Source organism: Lipomyces chichibuensis (assembly GCF_038497645.1).
Source record: "Lipomyces chichibuensis strain CBS 12929 unplaced genomic scaffold V1513scaffold_24, whole genome shotgun sequence".
Classification (NCBI taxonomy): Eukaryota; Fungi; Ascomycota; class Lipomycetes; order Lipomycetales; family Lipomycetaceae; genus Lipomyces; species Lipomyces chichibuensis.
In genome coordinates this window covers 106,624-125,729 of record NW_027117476.1, presented here as the reverse complement: position 1 = coordinate 125,729, position 19,106 = coordinate 106,624, and the positions used below count along the sequence as shown (strand labels likewise).

The 19,106-nt window shown below is 46.8% G+C and overlaps 12 protein-coding genes across 12 annotated transcripts; 4 read left to right on the top strand and 8 right to left on the bottom strand.

Annotated features, from left to right (window-relative positions):
* Positions 1 to 3: 3 nt before the first annotated feature.
* V1513DRAFT_136282 (uncharacterized protein) lies at positions 4 to 1,171 on the bottom strand. The gene is made up of 2 exons (XM_066894203.1): positions 1,105 to 1,171; positions 4 to 1,035 (listed from the first exon to the last, which is right to left on the bottom strand). Exon 2 carries the CDS (start codon positions 932 to 934, stop codon positions 65 to 67), a length of 870 nt encoding a protein of 289 aa, XP_066752645.1. The 5' UTR covers positions 935 to 1,035; positions 1,105 to 1,171; the 3' UTR covers positions 4 to 64.
* Positions 1,093 to 1,819, bottom strand: V1513DRAFT_136275 (uncharacterized protein). The gene is made up of 3 exons (XM_066894202.1): positions 1,574 to 1,819; positions 1,431 to 1,513; positions 1,093 to 1,376 (listed from the first exon to the last, which is right to left on the bottom strand). Exons 1-3 carry the CDS (start codon positions 1,737 to 1,739, stop codon positions 1,251 to 1,253), a joined length of 375 nt encoding a protein of 124 aa, XP_066752644.1. The 5' UTR covers positions 1,740 to 1,819; the 3' UTR covers positions 1,093 to 1,250.
* Positions 1,820 to 1,935: 116 nt separating this feature from the next.
* V1513DRAFT_447814 (uncharacterized protein) lies at positions 1,936 to 2,725 on the top strand. Its single transcript, XM_066898443.1, has one exon. It carries the CDS (start codon positions 2,214 to 2,216, stop codon positions 2,589 to 2,591), a length of 378 nt encoding a protein of 125 aa, XP_066752643.1. The 5' UTR covers positions 1,936 to 2,213; the 3' UTR covers positions 2,592 to 2,725.
* Positions 2,600 to 3,249, bottom strand: V1513DRAFT_465304 (uncharacterized protein). Its single transcript, XM_066900030.1, has 3 exons — positions 2,991 to 3,249; positions 2,806 to 2,935; positions 2,600 to 2,751 (listed from the first exon to the last, which is right to left on the bottom strand). The coding sequence occupies exons 1-3, from the start codon at positions 3,159 to 3,161 to the stop codon at positions 2,741 to 2,743; spliced, it is 312 nt and encodes a 103-aa protein (XP_066752642.1). The 5' UTR covers positions 3,162 to 3,249; the 3' UTR covers positions 2,600 to 2,740.
* An 817-nt stretch (positions 3,250 to 4,066) lies between these two features.
* Positions 4,067 to 5,252, top strand: V1513DRAFT_459377 (uncharacterized protein; the record flags this gene model as incomplete). The annotated part of the gene is made up of 3 exons (XM_066899753.1): positions 4,067 to 4,294; positions 4,348 to 4,448; positions 4,505 to 5,252. 3 exons carry the CDS (start codon positions 4,067 to 4,069, stop codon positions 5,250 to 5,252), a joined length of 1,077 nt encoding a protein of 358 aa, XP_066752641.1.
* Positions 5,205 to 6,707, bottom strand: V1513DRAFT_447807 (galactose-binding domain-like protein). Its single transcript, XM_066898442.1, has 4 exons — positions 6,162 to 6,707; positions 6,061 to 6,104; positions 5,719 to 6,013; positions 5,205 to 5,660 (listed from the first exon to the last, which is right to left on the bottom strand). Exons 1-4 carry the CDS (start codon positions 6,366 to 6,368, stop codon positions 5,565 to 5,567), a joined length of 642 nt encoding a protein of 213 aa, XP_066752640.1. The 5' UTR covers positions 6,369 to 6,707; the 3' UTR covers positions 5,205 to 5,564.
* Positions 6,629 to 8,222, top strand: V1513DRAFT_465301 (uncharacterized protein). Its single transcript, XM_066900029.1, has 3 exons — positions 6,629 to 7,034; positions 7,095 to 7,174; positions 7,227 to 8,222. The coding sequence occupies exons 1-3, from the start codon at positions 6,894 to 6,896 to the stop codon at positions 8,056 to 8,058; spliced, it is 1,053 nt and encodes a 350-aa protein (XP_066752639.1). The 5' UTR covers positions 6,629 to 6,893; the 3' UTR covers positions 8,059 to 8,222.
* On the bottom strand, positions 8,118 to 9,337 carry V1513DRAFT_447800 (Snf7-domain-containing protein). The gene is made up of 3 exons (XM_066898441.1): positions 8,869 to 9,337; positions 8,663 to 8,815; positions 8,118 to 8,601 (listed from the first exon to the last, which is right to left on the bottom strand). Exons 1-3 carry the CDS (start codon positions 9,124 to 9,126, stop codon positions 8,311 to 8,313), a joined length of 702 nt encoding a protein of 233 aa, XP_066752638.1. The 5' UTR covers positions 9,127 to 9,337; the 3' UTR covers positions 8,118 to 8,310.
* Positions 9,338 to 9,394: 57 nt separating this feature from the next.
* On the top strand, positions 9,395 to 12,485 carry V1513DRAFT_447797 (P-loop containing nucleoside triphosphate hydrolase protein). Its single transcript, XM_066898440.1, has 5 exons — positions 9,395 to 9,833; positions 9,887 to 10,323; positions 10,395 to 10,678; positions 10,727 to 11,619; positions 11,669 to 12,485. Exons 1-5 carry the CDS (start codon positions 9,474 to 9,476, stop codon positions 12,308 to 12,310), a joined length of 2,616 nt encoding a protein of 871 aa, XP_066752637.1. The 5' UTR covers positions 9,395 to 9,473; the 3' UTR covers positions 12,311 to 12,485.
* A 351-nt stretch (positions 12,486 to 12,836) lies between these two features.
* V1513DRAFT_459373 (interferon-related developmental regulator-domain-containing protein) lies at positions 12,837 to 14,683 on the bottom strand (the record flags this gene model as incomplete). Its single annotated transcript, XM_066899752.1, has 3 exons — positions 12,837 to 13,764; positions 13,814 to 14,458; positions 14,511 to 14,683. 3 exons carry the CDS (start codon positions 14,681 to 14,683, stop codon positions 12,837 to 12,839), a joined length of 1,746 nt encoding a protein of 581 aa, XP_066752636.1.
* Positions 14,684 to 16,667: 1,984 nt separating this feature from the next.
* On the bottom strand, positions 16,668 to 17,108 carry V1513DRAFT_432437 (uncharacterized protein; the record flags this gene model as incomplete). The annotated part of the gene is made up of 1 exon (XM_066896404.1): positions 16,668 to 17,108. One exon carries the CDS (start codon positions 17,106 to 17,108, stop codon positions 16,668 to 16,670), a length of 441 nt encoding a protein of 146 aa, XP_066752635.1.
* A 573-nt stretch (positions 17,109 to 17,681) lies between these two features.
* V1513DRAFT_485739 (uncharacterized protein) lies at positions 17,682 to 18,816 on the bottom strand (the record flags this gene model as incomplete). Its single annotated transcript, XM_066900484.1, has 4 exons — positions 17,682 to 18,188; positions 18,242 to 18,341; positions 18,416 to 18,638; positions 18,701 to 18,816. 4 exons carry the CDS (start codon positions 18,814 to 18,816, stop codon positions 18,037 to 18,039), a joined length of 591 nt encoding a protein of 196 aa, XP_066752634.1. The 3' UTR covers positions 17,682 to 18,036.
* Between the last annotated feature and the right edge of the window lie 290 nt (positions 18,817 to 19,106).

The following is a 19,106-nucleotide window of genomic DNA, read 5'->3' as shown; positions in this document are numbered from 1 at the left end:
ATTGCGTCATTCAAATTTTAAAAATAAATTTAATAAACAGTAGCAACTAAAAATACAATCTAACTTAGCGCTTATATGCTGTTCGTTTAGCACCACCAGTATGAACTGTGATCGTAGGCCCAGCTCGTTTTGGAGGCAAACTATATTTCTCCGGTGCCGCAAGCCGCAGAAGGTCCTCCACTTCTGTAGATTGAGCTCCACGGGCACCATTGTAGAACGTGCGGCCACTGCCCACTATCCGTGGTGTTCCCGACAGCCCTCGATAGCTCGAGATTGCGTTCAGACTTGGGTTGCTATGTAGGGAATACTGTGACGAGCTCGTCGCTGGGCGTGGAATCGTCATCGCCGCTGCTGTCGGCGTGAATTTTTGGAGAGTTTGTCCAATATGGGGAATAGTGTCAGTGAATGGCACCGTCGATGACGATGGCGCCACAGGCTTGAACGGCGCTAGAGCGGCACTTGACGTAGACAGCTTCCCGGGAGACTGAGACAGCGAATCGCGCTGGGGAACAGCGTAAACTGGCGCCGGTGCATGAGGCTCCTTGGCATCCCTCGTGGAAACCCGTTTGAAATACGGAGACGCAACAGAAGACCTGTCGATGGGCTCGTTGTTGCCTTGTCGTACATATAGAAGTTGCGACCGTGGACTTGCATACGCCCCTCTAGGACTCTGGTCCAGCAAACTTGTATGCGACCGTCTCTCGCCCGACGACCCCGTACCCGGCGTTCCTGTTCGAACGTGCGAAAGAGGAGTGGGTGGCCGCCGATCGCCTGCTCTCGAATGAATTGAAGATGAACGAGGGACCAGTATGGATCCACTTGACAAGCTGTTGTCCCCATTCTCCTCGCTGTAGGCACTTTGTTGTAAATCCGGCGCAGTGCGACCGCTTTTTAGATGCGATGTGTTGTGCGCCGACAATGACGGCGGTCCCATTCTCTCTTGCGATTGATTCGAAACAGTCAACTGATTCTGACGCGGCGTATATTGTAACTGCTTCCGTAGTGCATCGTTCTCTTTCGTTAATTTTTCCACGTCTCTAAATGAAACTCATTCCGTTAATACGTCGGCCAACAGAAACTGGTATACGCAAAAACATTACACACGATTGCCAATACGCGCTTTGTGATAACACGGGCTGTATCTGTGCCATCATGTTATCTTGATACTCGACATGCTTTCTCAGTTGCGCGATTTCCGAGTCTTGACCTTGATAGTGGTCAACTAAATATGTAAGTGTAGACAGCTTGAACTAGTTATTTCGTTTAGTACAAATATAACAAGCATTGCGCGCGATTTGGGAAACCTTTAACGTTGTCGCCATGCGGTCTATGAACAGCTTGGAATTACTGAAATAAATTGCTAGCTCGGGTGGCATCTGACACCACAGAGTAAGTCAAATAGAATATCTTGACCAGTCATATATACAAACTTGTTCCGATATGGCGTAAATTTCCACGCCTGACGAATGACAATACGGACAGGTGTGGTTTTTCGGCAAATTATTCGAATCGACTATAACAACCGTCAACGCTTCCATCACCATACTTGCCAGACGCAAAATCGGAGACAAACTGGAAGTGATGCCAGGGACGCCGATGTGATCGTCACAGAATATGTGACCACAGGTGACGATGTAACAGCGGCATGCGGATGTCGATGGACGCCGGAAACATAGTGTACAAAAAATTAGAGGTGACGCGAGGTTGACATCGGCTTGTGAGGTTGAAGTGTACTCCATCTCTGTGTCAATATTAAACAAAGGCTTTAGATATTAGTTGTGCAGTAGCCTCTCTGAATTGCATGCTTGTATCATAGCGGTTGATGAGTAGCAACTCGCGGGAGGGAGCGGGTATATTGGTGTGATCGGGTTAGGGCTTGTGACGGCAAAACACACACTTTTTCAGGGGGTAGGCACGACCACATATCTGGATCATGACTGTTCGCTGCGAACGCCAACGAACGCGAAAAGTCTGTCCCTTGATTGCTTTTGTAACAGCTCCGAGTCCGACTTTGGTTGACCGCGGCGAGCCTGTTATTATTGAGAACTGGCACGAGAAGCCAGTGTGGAATACCGAGAAGTCTTATTAAATGATTTGCTAACCGGCAACAATGTTGTCATCCTATGGGAAAATAGATGTTTCTGTTCGTAAACAGCATCAATATGGGTCCTTGAAATGGGACGGTGAGACATGGTTTGGAAAAGTCCGCCGAGATGTCGTGGAAACGTACTATTGGTGGGTGTGCCAGCCAAACTTCATTGATTGATACAGCAAAGAAGCTCGTTCAGGAACTTTGGGACTCAGAATACTGGCATCTTAGCGTATCTTCTGTACACAGCGTGCTGTTAGATGTCAAACGGCGGACGGTCTTCCATACGAAATTTAACGAAAATCGTGAAGAGAGTAGCCAGGCACCACTGCCTTCTCAACTGGCGCTTGAGGAGTGGCAACGTTTATGCCTGGACTCGGACCAGTACGTTGTTGATCCGTTAGCACATTGGCACGAGAAACGAAATCTTTGTCCCCGGCTAGCTCAGATAGCGCTTGACGGTCTCTCCATTGCGACTATGAGCACAGATGTGATCAATTAAATATAGTCTGAAGGAGTTCGTATTCAATATCCATTCCCATATATTGTATATACATTTGCTTGTTCGCTCAATATTTACAAGAGTGATACTCAGATATAGCCATAATTATAATTCAAGGGCCGAAATTAGCAGAGAGGAGTTTCGCGATTTCACTTAATTTCTAAACAAATGATTAGCACACCATCGGGTTGGCCATATTGTAACAAATTTGTACCTTTTGACCCCTGTAGCTTATCTTCATCATTCTGTAACTTCTGCTTTAGAAAATACAGTCCGACGTATGTTGCACCGGTTATGGCTAAGACGCTCGCTATGGGTTTGCCGAAGGAAATGTAAAACGCAATCTATGAGGAATTAGACCGGCGGAACATTAAACCCAAAGTACATAGAATTGTGTACGTGAGGAGACACTGGCTTTGGCTTCGTGTTCGTGGACTTATTTGGAGAGTACGGCGATTCGGACGAATACCGTCGGGTTGATACCCGGTGCTGTGCTGTTGGGTAGACTGTCTGATAAATTGATCTCCATGATCGGGCGGTTGATGTGAGAATTCGGTTTAATCGTTGCATGGCGTGAGGTGAAAATAAATCCTAAATCGGACAGATTCCCTTCCTATCGACAGTGAGTCTGCCTCTAGAACGTTAAACTTGATACGTATAGATATCGATAAAATAATTATTCGCAATTGAAGTACCGGATATGGCGATGGATATAACCTAGCCCTTGCGCATAACTGCATCGCCACGGGATTTATATGCAGCTTAGCTGGCCTCGTGCGGCTTTGGAATTGCCCGTTACAAAAAAAAAACTGCACGCGGTGTCTTGCAGGGGCACTAAAACCAAACGAGGCAATCGCTAATATTTACAGTTCTGACTCTGCTGTAAATTGAACTTTACTCAACATTAAAACCTTATTTTGGAGAGCCGGTGGCAAGTCATCCTGCGACGCTAAGGTCGCTAGCGAACTCATACTGGGAAATTTCTATCCAAGCATGCTATTCCGTTCGTTTAGCCAACTCAGACGACAGAAAGGTTCAAATTGATTGTTGCTAAACTCACAGGGTACTTTACAATTTTGATTTTGCGCCAATTTGTCACTCACAAGAGTATTCGTTGCAGTCGCGGAGCGGGGTAATCATAAAGAGGTTTCTTCCACGTTTAAGTCGCAACGGACGCGCCTACAATGAACGCGGATCCGATCAGTAGTAACAGCGAGGTCCTGTACTCTTCAGCAGACTTTGACGAGCAGCAGAGTCCCTATGAGGGCACATTTGCCGATTCCGTCGATGCCGAAAAGAGAATACTGAGTGAGGTGGAACAACCAAGCATTTACCACGGATCGGAGTATTGTCAAGCGAGCAGTGACCTGCCTTCCGAGATACTTCGATCCCCGGTCATGAGTGATGCTCACGGCCAGGAAATTGTGGTGGTCATACCGTCAGAATTCTCAGACAGAGGTGTAATGCCCTATTCGATGTTTGGGTCGATGCTGCTGAGATGGAAGACAATTGCACAGACTTGGTACGATGCGAATGTCGGCTTGCTTCTATTTGCGATGGGGCAGTTGTTTAGTAGTTCCATGAACCTGTTCGCGAGGATATTGGAGACTACATCCGATCCACCATATAATGCAATGCAAATCGTTTTCACGCGAATGAGCATAACCACAGTTGCGTGTACATTTTATATGTGGATGAATGGTGTAAGGTGTTTGCTAGTAATCATAAGTGATGGTCGTGGCTGATCGTGGCATAGGTTCCCGATGCACCTCTAGGACCGAAGGAAGTGAGGCCATTGTTGGTCGCCCGCGGATTAACAGGATTCTTCGGTCTATTTGGCATGTACTACTCGTTGACGTAAGTTACAATTACAATCATGTTCGGTGCGTATGAATGGCTAATTAAGGTATAAGTTATCTGTCGCTTTCGGATGCAACGGTCATTAGTTTCTTGTCACCGACAGTAGCCGGCTTTGCTTGTTCGATCTTTATTAAAGAAAAATTTGGCCGAGTCGACAAAATTGCCGGCTTTATATCATTTTTCGGTGTCGTATTAATTGCGCAGCCCACACCCAACGTGACAGCAGGAGACAGCACAGTCACTACAGGCCAACGATTGGCAGCAGTAGGTGTCGCACTGCTCGGCGTCCTCGGCGCAGCGGGTGCATTCACGACAATCAGATGCATCGGCCAACGTGCACATCCTCTTATTTCGGTCAACTACTTTGCGGTTATATGTACTATTGTCTCCTCATTCGCACTCGCCATATCGCCGAGCTTGCATTTCGTGCTTCCCCAAGCTGCTTGGCAATGGGCATTACTTTTTAGCATCGGAATTTGCGGCTTCTGCTACCAGTTCTTGTTAACTGCCGGCTTGCAGCGCGAAAAGGCCGGACGCGCTGGTAATATGTTATACCTCCAAATGTTCCTTGCTTTTCTCTTTGAGAAGTTGGTGTGGAATGAAACGCCTAATTGGATGGAATATGCTGGAAGTGGAATCATTTTAGGATCGGCAGTGTGGGTTGCAGTTAGCAAACGCAAGACAGAGACAGGATATGACAAGATTAGTACGACTGTCACTGCAGACGACCTAGAGTCGCAACCACAGCGGCCCACGGAAACATACGAGTTGAGTGATTTGACCGCTAATCCAACCCTGTGACAGTCAATAATAATCCGCGGCCATGAATAAATGCCCCGGGCTCGGGCAACGCAAACATTCTTGGAATACACAATTGCTTAGAAATTTTGGTACATATTAGTTTCATTTACTTGGCCGGCTATTCATATTTCTTGTTTTTTGGCACTTGTTGGACATGCATTTGGAAGAGGATATACACGATATTAGCAGATGTGCATACAGGCATATATACACGGTTCTTGGTTACTAGGTGATGATAATCAAATAAAGATGCGAATGCTTTAGCGTGTGTGCCCACCCCTCCGAAAATGAAACAGGCGCTGTTTGTCCACTCTACCCAGTGACAAAATGCTCATCTGGAACTAGACTCTTGTGATCGCTTGGATTCGCAGCAGCTTCGTAGATAGTGATTACAGGATCCTTCGAGAGCTAGAAAGTTGACAAGAGTTACTCCTATTCCAACAATTAACGAATAAACATGGCATACCTCCTTCCACTCCCCTCGCAACCCAACGTAGGTAATCTTGGTGGTGTCCTCGCCATGATTGTCGAGAATAAAAAGGGCAATGCTTTGTACGTTTGAGAATATAGCACGTTTCAGAGGATACTCGACGATGTCCAATGTTCCAACTGGGTGCTCGATGGTTGCATCCGCTTTTAGATCCGTCGCGACTGCAAAATCAATGTCGCTCCGGTTCCTGAAGAGCTTGATGGTCATAGGTGCGTGCGCGTCGGGAGTTGACCGAATCATTATTGAATACAGCTTGACAAGGCCAGTGAACCTGCAGAAGTGAGAAGTTTTCAACAAAACGCGCCAGTCATGACATACGGTATAAACATGATCAGCTGTTCGTCGGCATCGCTCTCTAGTATCTAAACGAACACGTCCCACTAGTTAGTAATGTTTGCTACACACGCGCAGCTGCAGACCTTTTCAGTGTCATATCGTTCATTCCAAGGCTTAATTACGTCACGGCCTGCATTAGGTTCGCTTTCGTTCAAGGTCCAGATCTGGTCATGATAGATATGACTGTACAGAGACTGCGAATCAAACGTTGTGTCGGGCGGCGGACTATGCGAATGATCATGTCCGTGGTTGTTTTGAGAATGGCTGTGACTATGGCTGTGTTCTGACATCTGTGACGACTGGAGCCCGACGGCCGAAACGCAGGTGAGATAGGATTGCCTTTTGGCAGTTGAGGTGGTTTATGATCTTGTTCACGGGGTTCAACTGACGCGATGAGCACGGTAGGGGGTACGCCGTTTTTAGAGCCTGTGACGATGTACCTTATTATGACGACGGCGCTAAACCTGTTGTGGGTTAGCGTAACAAGTAGAACTTTATTCCGTTTTTTTGTGTGGGCATGGTTATCAGAAGGCCATATAGCTGAAATGGTGTCCGATGCTCAGTAGACGAGGATGGTATCGTTTAACTATTAAATAAATATAAATACTGTAGCTGGAAATTGGGCGATCTGGAGTAGTGAGTTAATGTGAGAGGCGAGAGTTGGGTTTATGATATTTGCATATCTGGACTAGAAAACCGTTCGCAAGTTGGTGTTGGCCCCAGCATTAGATTCGTCGGTCCTAGAGATGTATTATTATAATTAATCTCTACCCCCAGCCTCTACCTCAATTGTTTTCTCACAAACTGTATTTGCCATGGCTGATCTTTTCAACGGAACGAAGAAGCACGTCGCTACTTACACTGAACCGGCGGTGACGGAGATATCGTCTATTCTCCAAGGTGGCTACCATCATCCACTGCTGCGGCAATGGCAGCACGAGCGACAGCTCACGAAGGTACGCAATAGATTTATTTGCTCACGTTCCTATAGTTCAAGTGTTCACAAACGTAATTAGTCGTCTCTGATTTACCCACTGTTCATAACCGATAACGCCGATGAGATGAGCGCTATCGACTCACTGCCGAATCAGAACAGGTGCGTAGCCAGACAAGTGGAAGCTTCTACAGTCGACGTTAACAGGTCATAGATGGGGTGTGAACAAGGTCGTTCCCTACGTCGAGTCTCTCGTCGCCAAGGGCTTGAAGACTGTCATTCTCTTCGGCGTTCCTTTGGCCGAGGGCAGCAAAGATCCATATGGAACTTCAGCCGATGATCCAAACGGTCCTGTTATTCTCACCATTAAAGCCCTGAGAACGGCCTGTCCGGATCTTTTCATCATCTGCGATGTTTGCATGTGCGAGTACACCAGTCATGGTCATTGTGGTATTCTGAGGGAGGACGGTTCAATTATTCGGGAAGAGAGTGTTCGTCGACTTGCAGCAATCGCTGTCAATTACGCAAAGGCTGGAGCCCACTGCGTCGCTCCGTCCGATATGGTTGACGGTCGTATATTGGCTATTAAGCGGGGCTTAATCGACGCTGGTCTCGCCCACAAGTGCATGCTTATGTCATACTCCGCCAAGTTCAGCGGCAATCTCTATGGCCCGTTTCGCGACGCCGCCGGTTCGGCACCTAGCTTCGGTGACCGCAAGTGTTACCAACTTCCTCCCGGTGGCCGCGGTCTCGCCCGACGTGCGATCATCCGAGATTTAGAAGAGGGGGCTGATGCCATCATGGTCAAACCGTCGACTTTCTATCTCGATATCATATCCGACGCGAAGGAACTCGCAAAAAATGTTCCTATCTGCACCTACCAGGTTTCCGGCGAGTACGCCATGCTTCATGCCGCTGCTGAGAAGGGCGTCGTGGACTTGAAGGCAATCGCTTTCGAGGCGGCTTACGGTTGTCTACGGGCGGGTGCTACCCTTATTATCTCTTATTTCACGCCAGACTTCCTTGACTGGCTCGACGAGTTGTAAGGCCACATTGTGCTTCAATTAAGAGTATAATATTTTATGCCATAACGGCTGTGGAATTAGGGCCACAAAAGCGTGTGTACGTTGTCCGACCCTGTATCAGAGATATATTACACAATATACACACTATTAATTACATGCAAAGTTCAAATAGTATAGATGACAACGTGAACACTAAACCCGTGTACTTCCAACATGCTCGATCGTACAAACTCTACCAAAAAATGCTATATTTATTTTCGATGCAAGACAGAATTACGCCATTAATGGTACTGCTCTATTTCTTGATTTCGATGCTTCGCGTGCCGGCTCCTCCGCCTCTTCTTCGGGCTCACCCTCCCCTTCCGCAGTTACTCGCTGGGGTTGAGGCAGCTCAGTTTCTGGTACAGTTGGGATATTCTTGACCAGCTGCGACAAATAGTTAGTAACGATCATATGAATAGGCAATCGCAAGAATACCTCTTCCCGCTGCATAGCTTCGAGCTCGTCTTCGATTTCGGCTTCCTCCGAATTTGTGATGGAGTTGGCAAGCATCTGGCTGACCTCCTATACACTATGTTAGCAGCTGCTCCAGGACTCTCTAATAATAAACAAAGTAAATACGGACATTTTGATATGCAATACCGTCGGCAGACTCATCAAGAAGCCTTTCAACTTTATCCATTGACATCTCCCGGTTAATCTCCCTCAGCACAAAACTTCCCTGTTGCAGCCCAAACAGCACATCCTTCTCAACTAACGCAAACTCTATACTTTGTGTCTGCCCAGCCATTAGAAACGCTCACACACTTCCCATTCATAATATGTGCATACCAATCGTTCCAGCGTTTCAAGCTGACTATCCGTCTTCACAAGCAACTGCGCCTGATATTTACGTTTGCGCAGTGCCAGACGAGCACGCTCCTTGTCTCCCTTCTCTAGACATTGCTGTGCTATTGCACGTTCCCGGTCGAGGACTACTTGTATCCGTCGCTGGTACTGTTGGAGCTTGTCCCTCTGAATCTTCATGTCGAGGATTGCCGTGTCTTGTTTCGTGATTTTGCGATTGGGTCGTGACGAGTAGTTCCCCATGATTGATGACCTCAAGAAGACCGGAAAGAAATCGCGGCGCTAGGAGATGAGTGTAGAAATCTGGCTATAGATAGGATACTGATATTAAGCAATGTCCGACAAATAGGTCGGCCCTCGTGGTAGATGTTGCGATGTGATTGACGACTGTCCTTCGGGCTTCACTTCGGGAGTAGTAAGGTACCGCAAGCAAAGCTGATGGCGCCGCGCGGCGCCCAGTTGGGACTTCCCAGCTTCCAAAAATTTCTTGATATTCATTCAACCTCATTCACGCAAATAACCTCACAAATTGATTCAACTATACAGCTTCTAATCTATAGCGGTAATGGGTAAAACAAAGCGATAGAAACATGGGACGTCGAATACGAAATTTAAACACCGGAAGTACAAGTGGCCCTCTGCTTTCTACTGGCGCAATTGATAGTAGAGTATACACTCTCATTTCGGGCTACCTCGCTTCCAATGCCGAAGCGAACCAGCCAGCGTTATCCGCCCGTCATGTGTCGCCGTCTGCGTTACTGCAGGTCGTCCAAAGCTCGGATGCTACGCTCCGGAGACTCAAGAAGAACGTGGTAGAGAAGAGTATTGATAACGTGTTGCGACAGATCATTGTTGAGGAACGGGAGGCTGCTAATGCCGATGGAAACGGACAGATTGAACTGGATAGTGATTTTGAGGGCATAGACGAGTCGAGTTTGATGGAAGTTAAGGTAAGAGTGTTGTATCGCGAGGTACGATCAGATCGGTTAATTAAGCGGATCAGGACACGAATGCAATGAATAAGGGCATAATCGGATTGTGGGATACGGGCAGTAACACTCGTCAAACCCCAGACGAAATTCCTGATGATCTGGATGCTGCTGCTAATGACACCATTGCGCCTGCATCTAATTCGTCCTTGAGTGTGGCGCCTTCGGCTCCGACTACGAAATTAATAAAAGTAGCACCTGCGCGGATCGAACAACGCCAGCAGACGCAGCCATCGAAAAAACGCGACCGTGGCCAGGCAGTCGACGGCATCTCTAACAAGCGGTCAAAAGGAGGCTCAACAGCAGACAAAGAGGACCGATCACCGCCGATGAACATCAAATTGTCGGACATTGGTGGCATGGATCATATTGTGGCAGAGATGCTGGAATTGGTAGGCATGCCAATTATGCATCCAGAAATTTATCTACACACTGGCATCCACCCCCCTAGGTCGGTTAAATATATATGCTGCTCTAACTAAGAGTTTTAACGAGCTATTTGTGCTGACTATGCGATGACAGAGGCGTACTCCTTCACGGCCCTCCCGGGTGCGGTAAGACAATGCTCGCTAATGCTATTGCCGGCGAACTAGGCGTTCCATTTATATCTCTTTCCGCACCATCAATTGTCTCCGGTATGTCGGGAGAATCCGAAAAGCGAGTTCGAGAGATCTTCGAAGAAGCACGATCAATTGCGCCATGTCTGATATTTCTCGACGAGATTGACGCCATTACGCCAAAGCGAGAAAGTGCACAGCGAGAAATGGAGCGCCGTATAGTCGCGCAAATTTTAACTTGCATGGATGGTGAGGTCGGTTTGGTTTATTGGCGGTGAGATTTCTAACAGTTCTTAGACCTTTCTTTAGAAAAGACGGATGGTAAAGTGGTAATGATAATAGGTGCTACGAATCGGCCTGATTCATTAGACCCGGCGCTCCGCCGTGCTGGCAGGTTCGATCGTGAAATCCAAATGAGCGTTCCGGATGAGATTTCAAGAGAAAGCATTTTGCGCGTTTTGTCTCGGAAGCTAAGGCTGTCCGGAGATTTTGATTTTAAAGCGTTGGCGAAGTTGACCTCCGGATACGTGGGTGCTGATTTGAATGCTTTGACGACGGCGGCTGGTATTGCCGCAATCAAGCGGATATTTAGGGACTTGAAGCCGATTAATCCACCTCCTTCGCTTGAGGTTGAGGCTAGCACTGCCGACGGGATTGCGGCCGCGGTATGTGTTGAGGAATCTACGAAACAACTTTCAGGAGACGAAGATTACATGGACCTGGATGTTATCGACATCGATGATGACGATGACGATGACGACATTCCAGCTCCTCAAAAGATCCAGCATGATCTAGACAAAAGAGAAAACAGTATAATACAGCAATTCCTAAAAGATTTCCCGGAAATGTTGACATCAGAGCAGCTAGAACCACTGTCAATCACTGTCGAGGACTTCATGACTGCGCTTCCCAGTGTCCAACCATCGAGCAAACGAGAAGGATTTGCTACGATCCCTGATGTTACATGGGCTGATGTTGGTGCTTTGGAACGTGTTCGGATAGAACTTCAAATGGCGATCGTGCATCCGATTCGACTGCCGGAATTGTATGCTCAGGTTGGAATTACGGCTCCTGCCGGTGTGCTGCTATGGGGTCCTCCTGGATGTGGTAAGACACTGTTGGCGAAGGCTGTTGCTAATGAGAGTCGGGCCAATTTTATATCAGTGCGAGGTCCAGAGTTGCTAAATAAGGTATGCGCAATTCTGCAACTCGTTTAGAGGACTAGCTGATGAAAAATAGTTTGTTGGTGAATCTGAACGCGCCGTGCGCCAAGTGTTTCTACGAGCTCGAGCTTCTGTGCCGTGCGTTATCTTTTTTGACGAATTAGACGCATTGGTTCCCAAGCGAGATGACTCGTTATCAGAATCATCCGCACGAGTAGTCAACACACTACTCACAGAACTCGACGGCTTGAATGATCGCAATGGCATCTACGTTATTGCTGCCACTAATAGACCAGATATTATTGATCCCGCGATGCTGCGTCCTGGACGTCTAGACAAGCCGTTATTTGTTGAGCTTCCCACCGCAGAAGAGCGGGCCGCAATCCTGCGAACAGTTGTCGGAAATAATACCCCAGTTGACGTGTCTGTCAATTTAGACGCTATTGCTGCAGATATGCGATGTCTAAATTTCAGCGGTGCTGATCTGGCAGCATTAGTCCGCGAAGCCGCCGTCAGTGCCTTGCGGAAAGCTGTATTCGCGATGAAGGATGAACATGGAAATGTCGGACAAGGCACCGGCGAGGTTTTAACACCGAAAGTCGTGGTCACCACGGACGACTTTGAGACCGCCTTCAAGAATGTGAAGCCGAGCGTATCTGATAAAGATCGGGCAAAGTATGAGCGTCTAGGCCGTGAATATGGATGGAAAAAGGAGTAATTGGCGGTTCAAACGTACGAAATTTTTTTGTATATTATTATAGAGTTTAAGTACGTGGACTATGTATTTGGTGAAATATCTTGATAACCAAAGTGAGATGTTATGGCTGCGATGATTGACTGCAGAGCGGTTTCAACTCGTTGCTCATCCCTGAGGAAAAAAAAAAAAAGCCCCATAAAAATGTAACTGAGGGTTATCATACCTCCGAGCAGAAAAGTTAGGATAGCAACGTCATTGCCGAGTCAGCGTTGATGATGCAGACATGTCCCGGTGTCTATTTCAACTAACCGCCAACTTCCCGCCCCGATTTATGCTGCCTATGAGTTCTACAGGCACTGCAGATCGCATATGTCTCGAAATACGGACAATTTTAGAATTGTCAACCGAGAAGCAACGTAAAATGCCTCCAGGCGCATGTTATTTGTGCTAATTAACAACACCTAGCATTGAATTTCTGTAGTTGTCTATATTCAGTAACACCAATACATCCAGACACGCTTATTAAATTTGTTGCACCAGTCTCCCATTACTCCCAATCATCTAGCTCTCTGTTAAAAAGCTCTTTATTACTTGAATTTCTCGCTTTTCTGATATCGTCGTGTCTGTTTTTTTTAGTCTCTTTCTTAAAGCTCTTAATAAACTCTTTCATTCTCGGATCATCTGGTTCTTCTTCGTCTTCTGGCTCTTCGTCTTCCGGACCCCTTAATGCCGATAGGCCCGCCGACAGGGCTCCGCGAGCACGCTCATATGTAGTAGATCCCAGAGGATCGAGCGAAAGTCTGACAACTCTATTCTTCGAATAATGTGTCGGCAAGCCATGCGACAAAATTCTTCTCACGTGTGCCAATCTCAAATAAGCGGCCCAGGAATCAATAGACAGCGTAAGGCCCTGCTCAAACCTCAAAGTCAAATGGATATTTGAATTTACATTCGACGACAAGGACAAGACCGATGAGTCCATGCCCGGCCGTTCGTAACCCATTGTATCTGATTCGACTTCGACGTCGGCGTGACCAATTGCTGTCTTAACTGTTTCTAAAACGTCACGAAAAATGGAACGTTGAGCTCGACGTGATGACTTTGCCAACCTCTTAGATGAGCTTGTCGAGAGCTGGGTGAGGAGGTTGACTAACTGATCATCGTCGTAGTATAGCTTTGGCAGACTAGATGGGGTGCGTTTCGGCTGAGGCCGTTCGGGCAGTGGCGTCCTTTCGCCGCCTTCTTCATCACTTTCAACCTTATCATATTCGCTCGATGATGACGGGGACGGTAGCGAACCAGCAGACTCAACTGGCGCGTCTGCGATGTCTTCTTCCTCGGACAAATCGTCGACAAGATGGTAGTTTCCGATGTCCTCGGCGTATCTTTCGTAGAGCAGGGCAATCACTTGACCAGAGGCCATACGCACAGACACTTGTGATGACTCTAACTGATCGACCAAAGCGGGAACGGCACTAACATGTCAATCATACAATCAGCATGGCAACGGCAGTTGCAACTTACCTCTGTGATATTTCCAGAGCATCGTCTAAAGTAGATGCGATAAATCCAAAAGTTTGGATTGCCGCTGTCACAACCTTCTCATCATCAGCAGCCTGGATCGAGCTTCCATCACTCATGATAATGTCCAGAAGAAAGTCCAGAATATCCCCAGCTTCCACTTCTCCTGAAGCAGTCGAGAAAAAGACAACAGATCCAAGAGTATAAAGACAGGCAACTTTTGTCGCAGCTTCATCTAAGCTGAAAATGAGATTCTTCAAAAGTGATATGGTGCCAGTAAACCAAACCTCATTCTCCGGATCAGTGACGACTAGAAGCGAAAGGACACGGCATGCAAGAATCGTTTCCTTTCCCGACTTGCCATTCTTAAGCGATCGTATTATACCGTCCTCAAAATCCTTATGACGATTCTCCACGATTCTCCAAGCGTATTTCATGCTCATAATCTTGGACATTCTGCTCAAGGCATCCTCTCTACTTGAGTAGCTTGTATTTTTCCGTTCGCCCGATATCATGTCAACCAGCTCACCCAACTTTTCTCGCCAATCAATACCGGTATCAGCATCTTTCCTTCTAGACCTACTAGTACTTCTTCCACTGCTTTCAGTATCTGTGCCGTACGAATCGAGCGTATCACTAGAATCAACACTGTAACGTTATTAGCCAGTGTTAGGAGGTCTAGTCAGATGCTATTACCCACCTCCAGTCATCATCAGAAAACATCGAAATGTCATCATCAATATTATCCTCGTCATCGGTATTAAACCGAGAACTATTTCGTGACCCTCTAGTAGGCGTCGTGTATCCTGATCCGCCGTGTTTCTTGCTCGACTTGGCGAGTCGCGAAGCTGCCATTCGCCGTAGATCCGACATTGTATTTTCGCACAAATATAATGCTTGGAGAAAGTGTCTGGCTGTTTAGTGGAATGACCTGCAGCAAAGAGAGCTGAAAGGTGATTATGGTACCTAGAAGTTGAGCGCAAGGCAGGATCTTCCCCCAATCATCAGATGCGTGCAGGTGACTGTCTATATCCGCCTGGCTGACGTCATGGATCCAAAACCAGTAAACCACTGCCAATTAGAAGCTTAGTTGAAATATTGTTAACCATATGAAACAAATCCAACTGCAAATCACAGTTCTCAATTCAAAATTTCCCTGGTATTATTTTATTTCGCGGATCACTTATAATTAACAGAATAATCAGAAATCATCGTTCACAAGGAATCACATTCCCCCATACTATAAACTAAAATGCATTATTATATGATTTATATCACTTCAGAGAGTCTTATCTCCTTTGTACCGGAGGATGAGACTTAACGTGGGACAATGTTACACCAACATGTTGCAGCCATTACTTTATTCACCATTTCTATTATGTGTTCTGTCAATTAAGACCCGGCGTCCATTCCACTCGGAAGATAGTTATTGATCGAGACTCCGCTCCACTCAGAATCACTGTTTGGATTCATCGTAATGACGCATATGTTCAGCTTTCTGATCTGCCCAGCAGGTGCCAGGATGCGCAACCGTCTATTTTCCACCGCTGACTGGGTTTTCCATAGTCGCTTACTGTTTCGCCAACCAACGCGACTCCTAGCAAAAAATTCAAACAAAAACTCGCAAAACCCGCAAAAATGCGAAATTAAGCAGAACATTGAACCAACGCGACGGCGATTTAGACCCTCATTCGGCCAGGATAACTGCCGATCAAGGAATCAGTTTATAGTCCGCATGAATCACAATCATAGTCCGCCAGTCTACCTCGGAGCGACACATCCAATTGGACGGAAACGAATTGGCTTGATTTTGGGGAACGCGTGGAACGGCTTGTGCATTGCTTGGTCATATCTGGCTGGTCCATTTCAGGTCAAGCCGGCCTCGTGCGCTTTGCTTTTTATTGCTCTAGTTTCGGGGTACTTCGGCTCTCCAGTAGCGAATCCAATAACACATCCTATTGGAGACTATGATTAAGGGATCTGCATTTAATTGCTGTGATGTGCGGAGAGTTTGTAATGGCGATGGCTTGTAATAAGACACATTGGCGCACCGCAAACTGGATCAATAGCAAACAAACAACTTAAATATATTTAGCGTATTCAAAATTAGCTTCAGTTTTTGGCACGGCCTCGCACAATACTACAATCCTCATCTTTCAACCAAACCATCGCCTTTGGAAGCTATTCAAGTTTCCTAATTGAGCAATCCGATGGCAGTGTCAAGAAGCCGTACTTCCGGCAGCTCTGCCGCAGCCGGAAGCTCTCTCAAGCCGATGAGAATGCGCTTCTTGAATACCTTCTATCTCAAGGATGGCGTCAGGCGGAATTGGTATGGTGGCTACTGCAGGAACGTGGAGTGCTAGTCAGCCAGCCTACAATATCCCGTACGCTGAAGAGGCGGAAATGGAGCCGGAAGGAGCTACGGCGTATCTTTCTAAACCGCAGCGACGCCGTACGCCAGGCCTGTCTTGATGATATTGGACGATTTACTGCAGAGGATCTTGTATTTATAGATGAATCTATATTCAATGAGAAGACCGGTGGAGGCACCACGGATATGCGCCAATTGGTGATGACGCCTGGCATCCTGCAGATCTTCGGCGAGGTGATACTTGGTCTATCTGCGCGGCAATGTGGTTGCCCTGTATAGGAGTCAAGAAAGGACACTATTCTGCAGACGATTTCATATTATGGCTTCTTGTTGTGGCCGCAGAGGAGACCGCTATAGTTGAACCCTTTGATAATAGGCTTAAATGAGCTTATTTAATTGTTATTCAACAAAACGACCAAGTCAGAACACATCCCCAGGGATAACCCCCCACCCAGACCATTTAACAATGCAGCCGCCTCATTAACTTTAAGCCCCGATAGTACGCTTCAAAAAGTTGGAGCTCAGCTCGGGAACCACGGGTAAATTATCTGATATCCCGGCCTGTACAGTTCGCTGATACATAGCCGAGATACCATCCTCCATCTGTTGCATTTCGCGAACAGACCAATCATTTCTAAAAACGACATCTCTGGCAGGTTGCCATTCGGTTCTCCGGTCTGAATTCCCTGTATTAGATATCTTCCAGTTGAAGGATAGGGCCAGGATATCAGCATCGTCCTCATCGGCGTTAAATCGGGCTAGAATTGCGTTGTTGCCGCCTTGCAGAGCTTGCGGTGTTCTGTGGTCCCGCGGTGGTGCTCTGTAAAGGATAATTGGAAGTGAAGTTGTATGGCTTCGTATACGGTATGGTATTTGAGCCGGAGACTGCAGCTGCAACTGAGGTTGCATGAGATAGCCAGGATACATATGATTCATCATCTCCAAGATGTGATTGAATCCTAGAATGGTCTCTTCAGACAGCGTGATATCGAATATGGACGTGGAAGCTGTAGGAATGAGGGGTGTGAATCATCTCTCGATGACAAGTAGTCTCAAGGACAATTCAGGTCTATATATACATGATCAAACACCTCAAGTGAGGAGAAGACTCCTCCTCAAGCTTACTCGCACACCACTCTCGCCAGATATCCGAGATATCCCGACTACCTAAACCAATCAAGATATAGACCGAGACCCATGGTTCTCATAGAGCCGAGCCATGGCATAGCAGCCGTTGACCAATCGGAAAGATGAGAACTGATGTGAACTGCCTGAGAGCCGAAGTGAAGAGAAGACTCGTTTCCGTCGAACGTCTCTACAACTCGAAGACAGAGACCGACAAGACCGCTCAACCGAGGTCTCTCTCCGATTCTCACAGTGGAGAAGAACCAAAGTCCAACAGTGTGCTATATCCGACTCTGAAATTGGCGACTGACCACTTTCCAATATGTTTTTGTGTATCGGGGTTTGATTGTGTTGGAGGCAGAGGCGCGCAGCGTTGTTTGTGTTGAGGGGCATGCGATTTCGTGCGAAGCCGCGCCAAAAACTGAAGCTAATTTTGAATACACTAAATCCATGCACCATAGTGAGATTTCATCACAGTTATCGATGTTAGTGTTCACCTACAACCGTAATAACATCCACAATTTCAACTTAGTGCAAACTGAATTTATGTTAATATAGCCTACATTAAAAAAGTCTACGCAACAGCAACGGCTACCTGCTACTAATATACGACTTGACCGAAACCACGCTTTCTACGCATTTTCAAGAACAGAAACAAATACGTCAAATCCGGGCAATTATATTTCCGTATGCTAATTCGCACCCTAGGAATTCTCAACAAAGCATAAAGTCAACATTCGCATTCGAAAATCCATTTCGTTTTCTCGTCATAAGTACCGGGGGTCGGGTACACCACAAGGTCATTCTTGCGAGGTCGAGTGGAGAGTGCAGCCGGCTGTTGAGCTGTTGAAGTACTCGTAAGCGTAGAAAATCTACCGACGCCTATTTTCTATAGTTAGTATTTTAACCATTTGTAATCATCATACAAAACGTACTTTCATCAAGAACAACGTAGCTGAAAGAGCCATTTGGCTCTACATTAGCTCCGATAACATTAAGATACTCTCTCTTTCTCGCCGCTCCCTCGGCGGCCACCTCTACAGGCACAAAACTGCCTTAGCCTTGCCCTTGTCATCCTTCCATAGACCCTATTTCGTAGCCTGAGCCACCTCTTCAGCAGTGCGGAACTGGGCCAAAACAGCAGCCTCCTGCGGAGAATACTCGTCCCGTCTCACAAGGCCCTCTGGTAACAACATCTTCGCAAACGTGTCCTTGGTACCCGGAATATGCAATAATCCAAATAAAATTTGGCACTGGGTCTGGCGGACACGAACAGTGCCGGCGGAAATCAGTTGCTCGTAGACGGAGACCTTGTTTGGGAGGTAGACGACGCTATATTCCCGGTTTGTGTTCGGGGTGGTGTAAAGGACTTCGCATTGCACAATGTGACCGACCAGTTGAAGACGAAGATGCTCGCGGGATTGGAAAGCGAAGGGCTGCGACTGTTAGCTGAATTGAAAGCAGGCAGGAAGATGGAACCGAACAAATTTGATGTAGCGGTGATATTCATGTGAATTACGAGTCCGAGTCTTTCCAAATTAAGTATAAATATATTGATACCCTGATCAAAATCAGGGTATCAATATATTTATTAGTAATGATGGCTGCAGCAGCCAAACCAATTTAGATGCTCAAGTTTGATCCTGCTCAATCAGTGCCCAAGATTGGGTGAGGCTCCACAAATGCTGCAGTCAAACTTATGCATAATCCTCTAGGGGCTCAGGGTCATAATCAAGACGGGGATAACTTATTCAAACTCGAGAAGTTGGCGATAGAGAAACTTGTAATCACCGCGATATT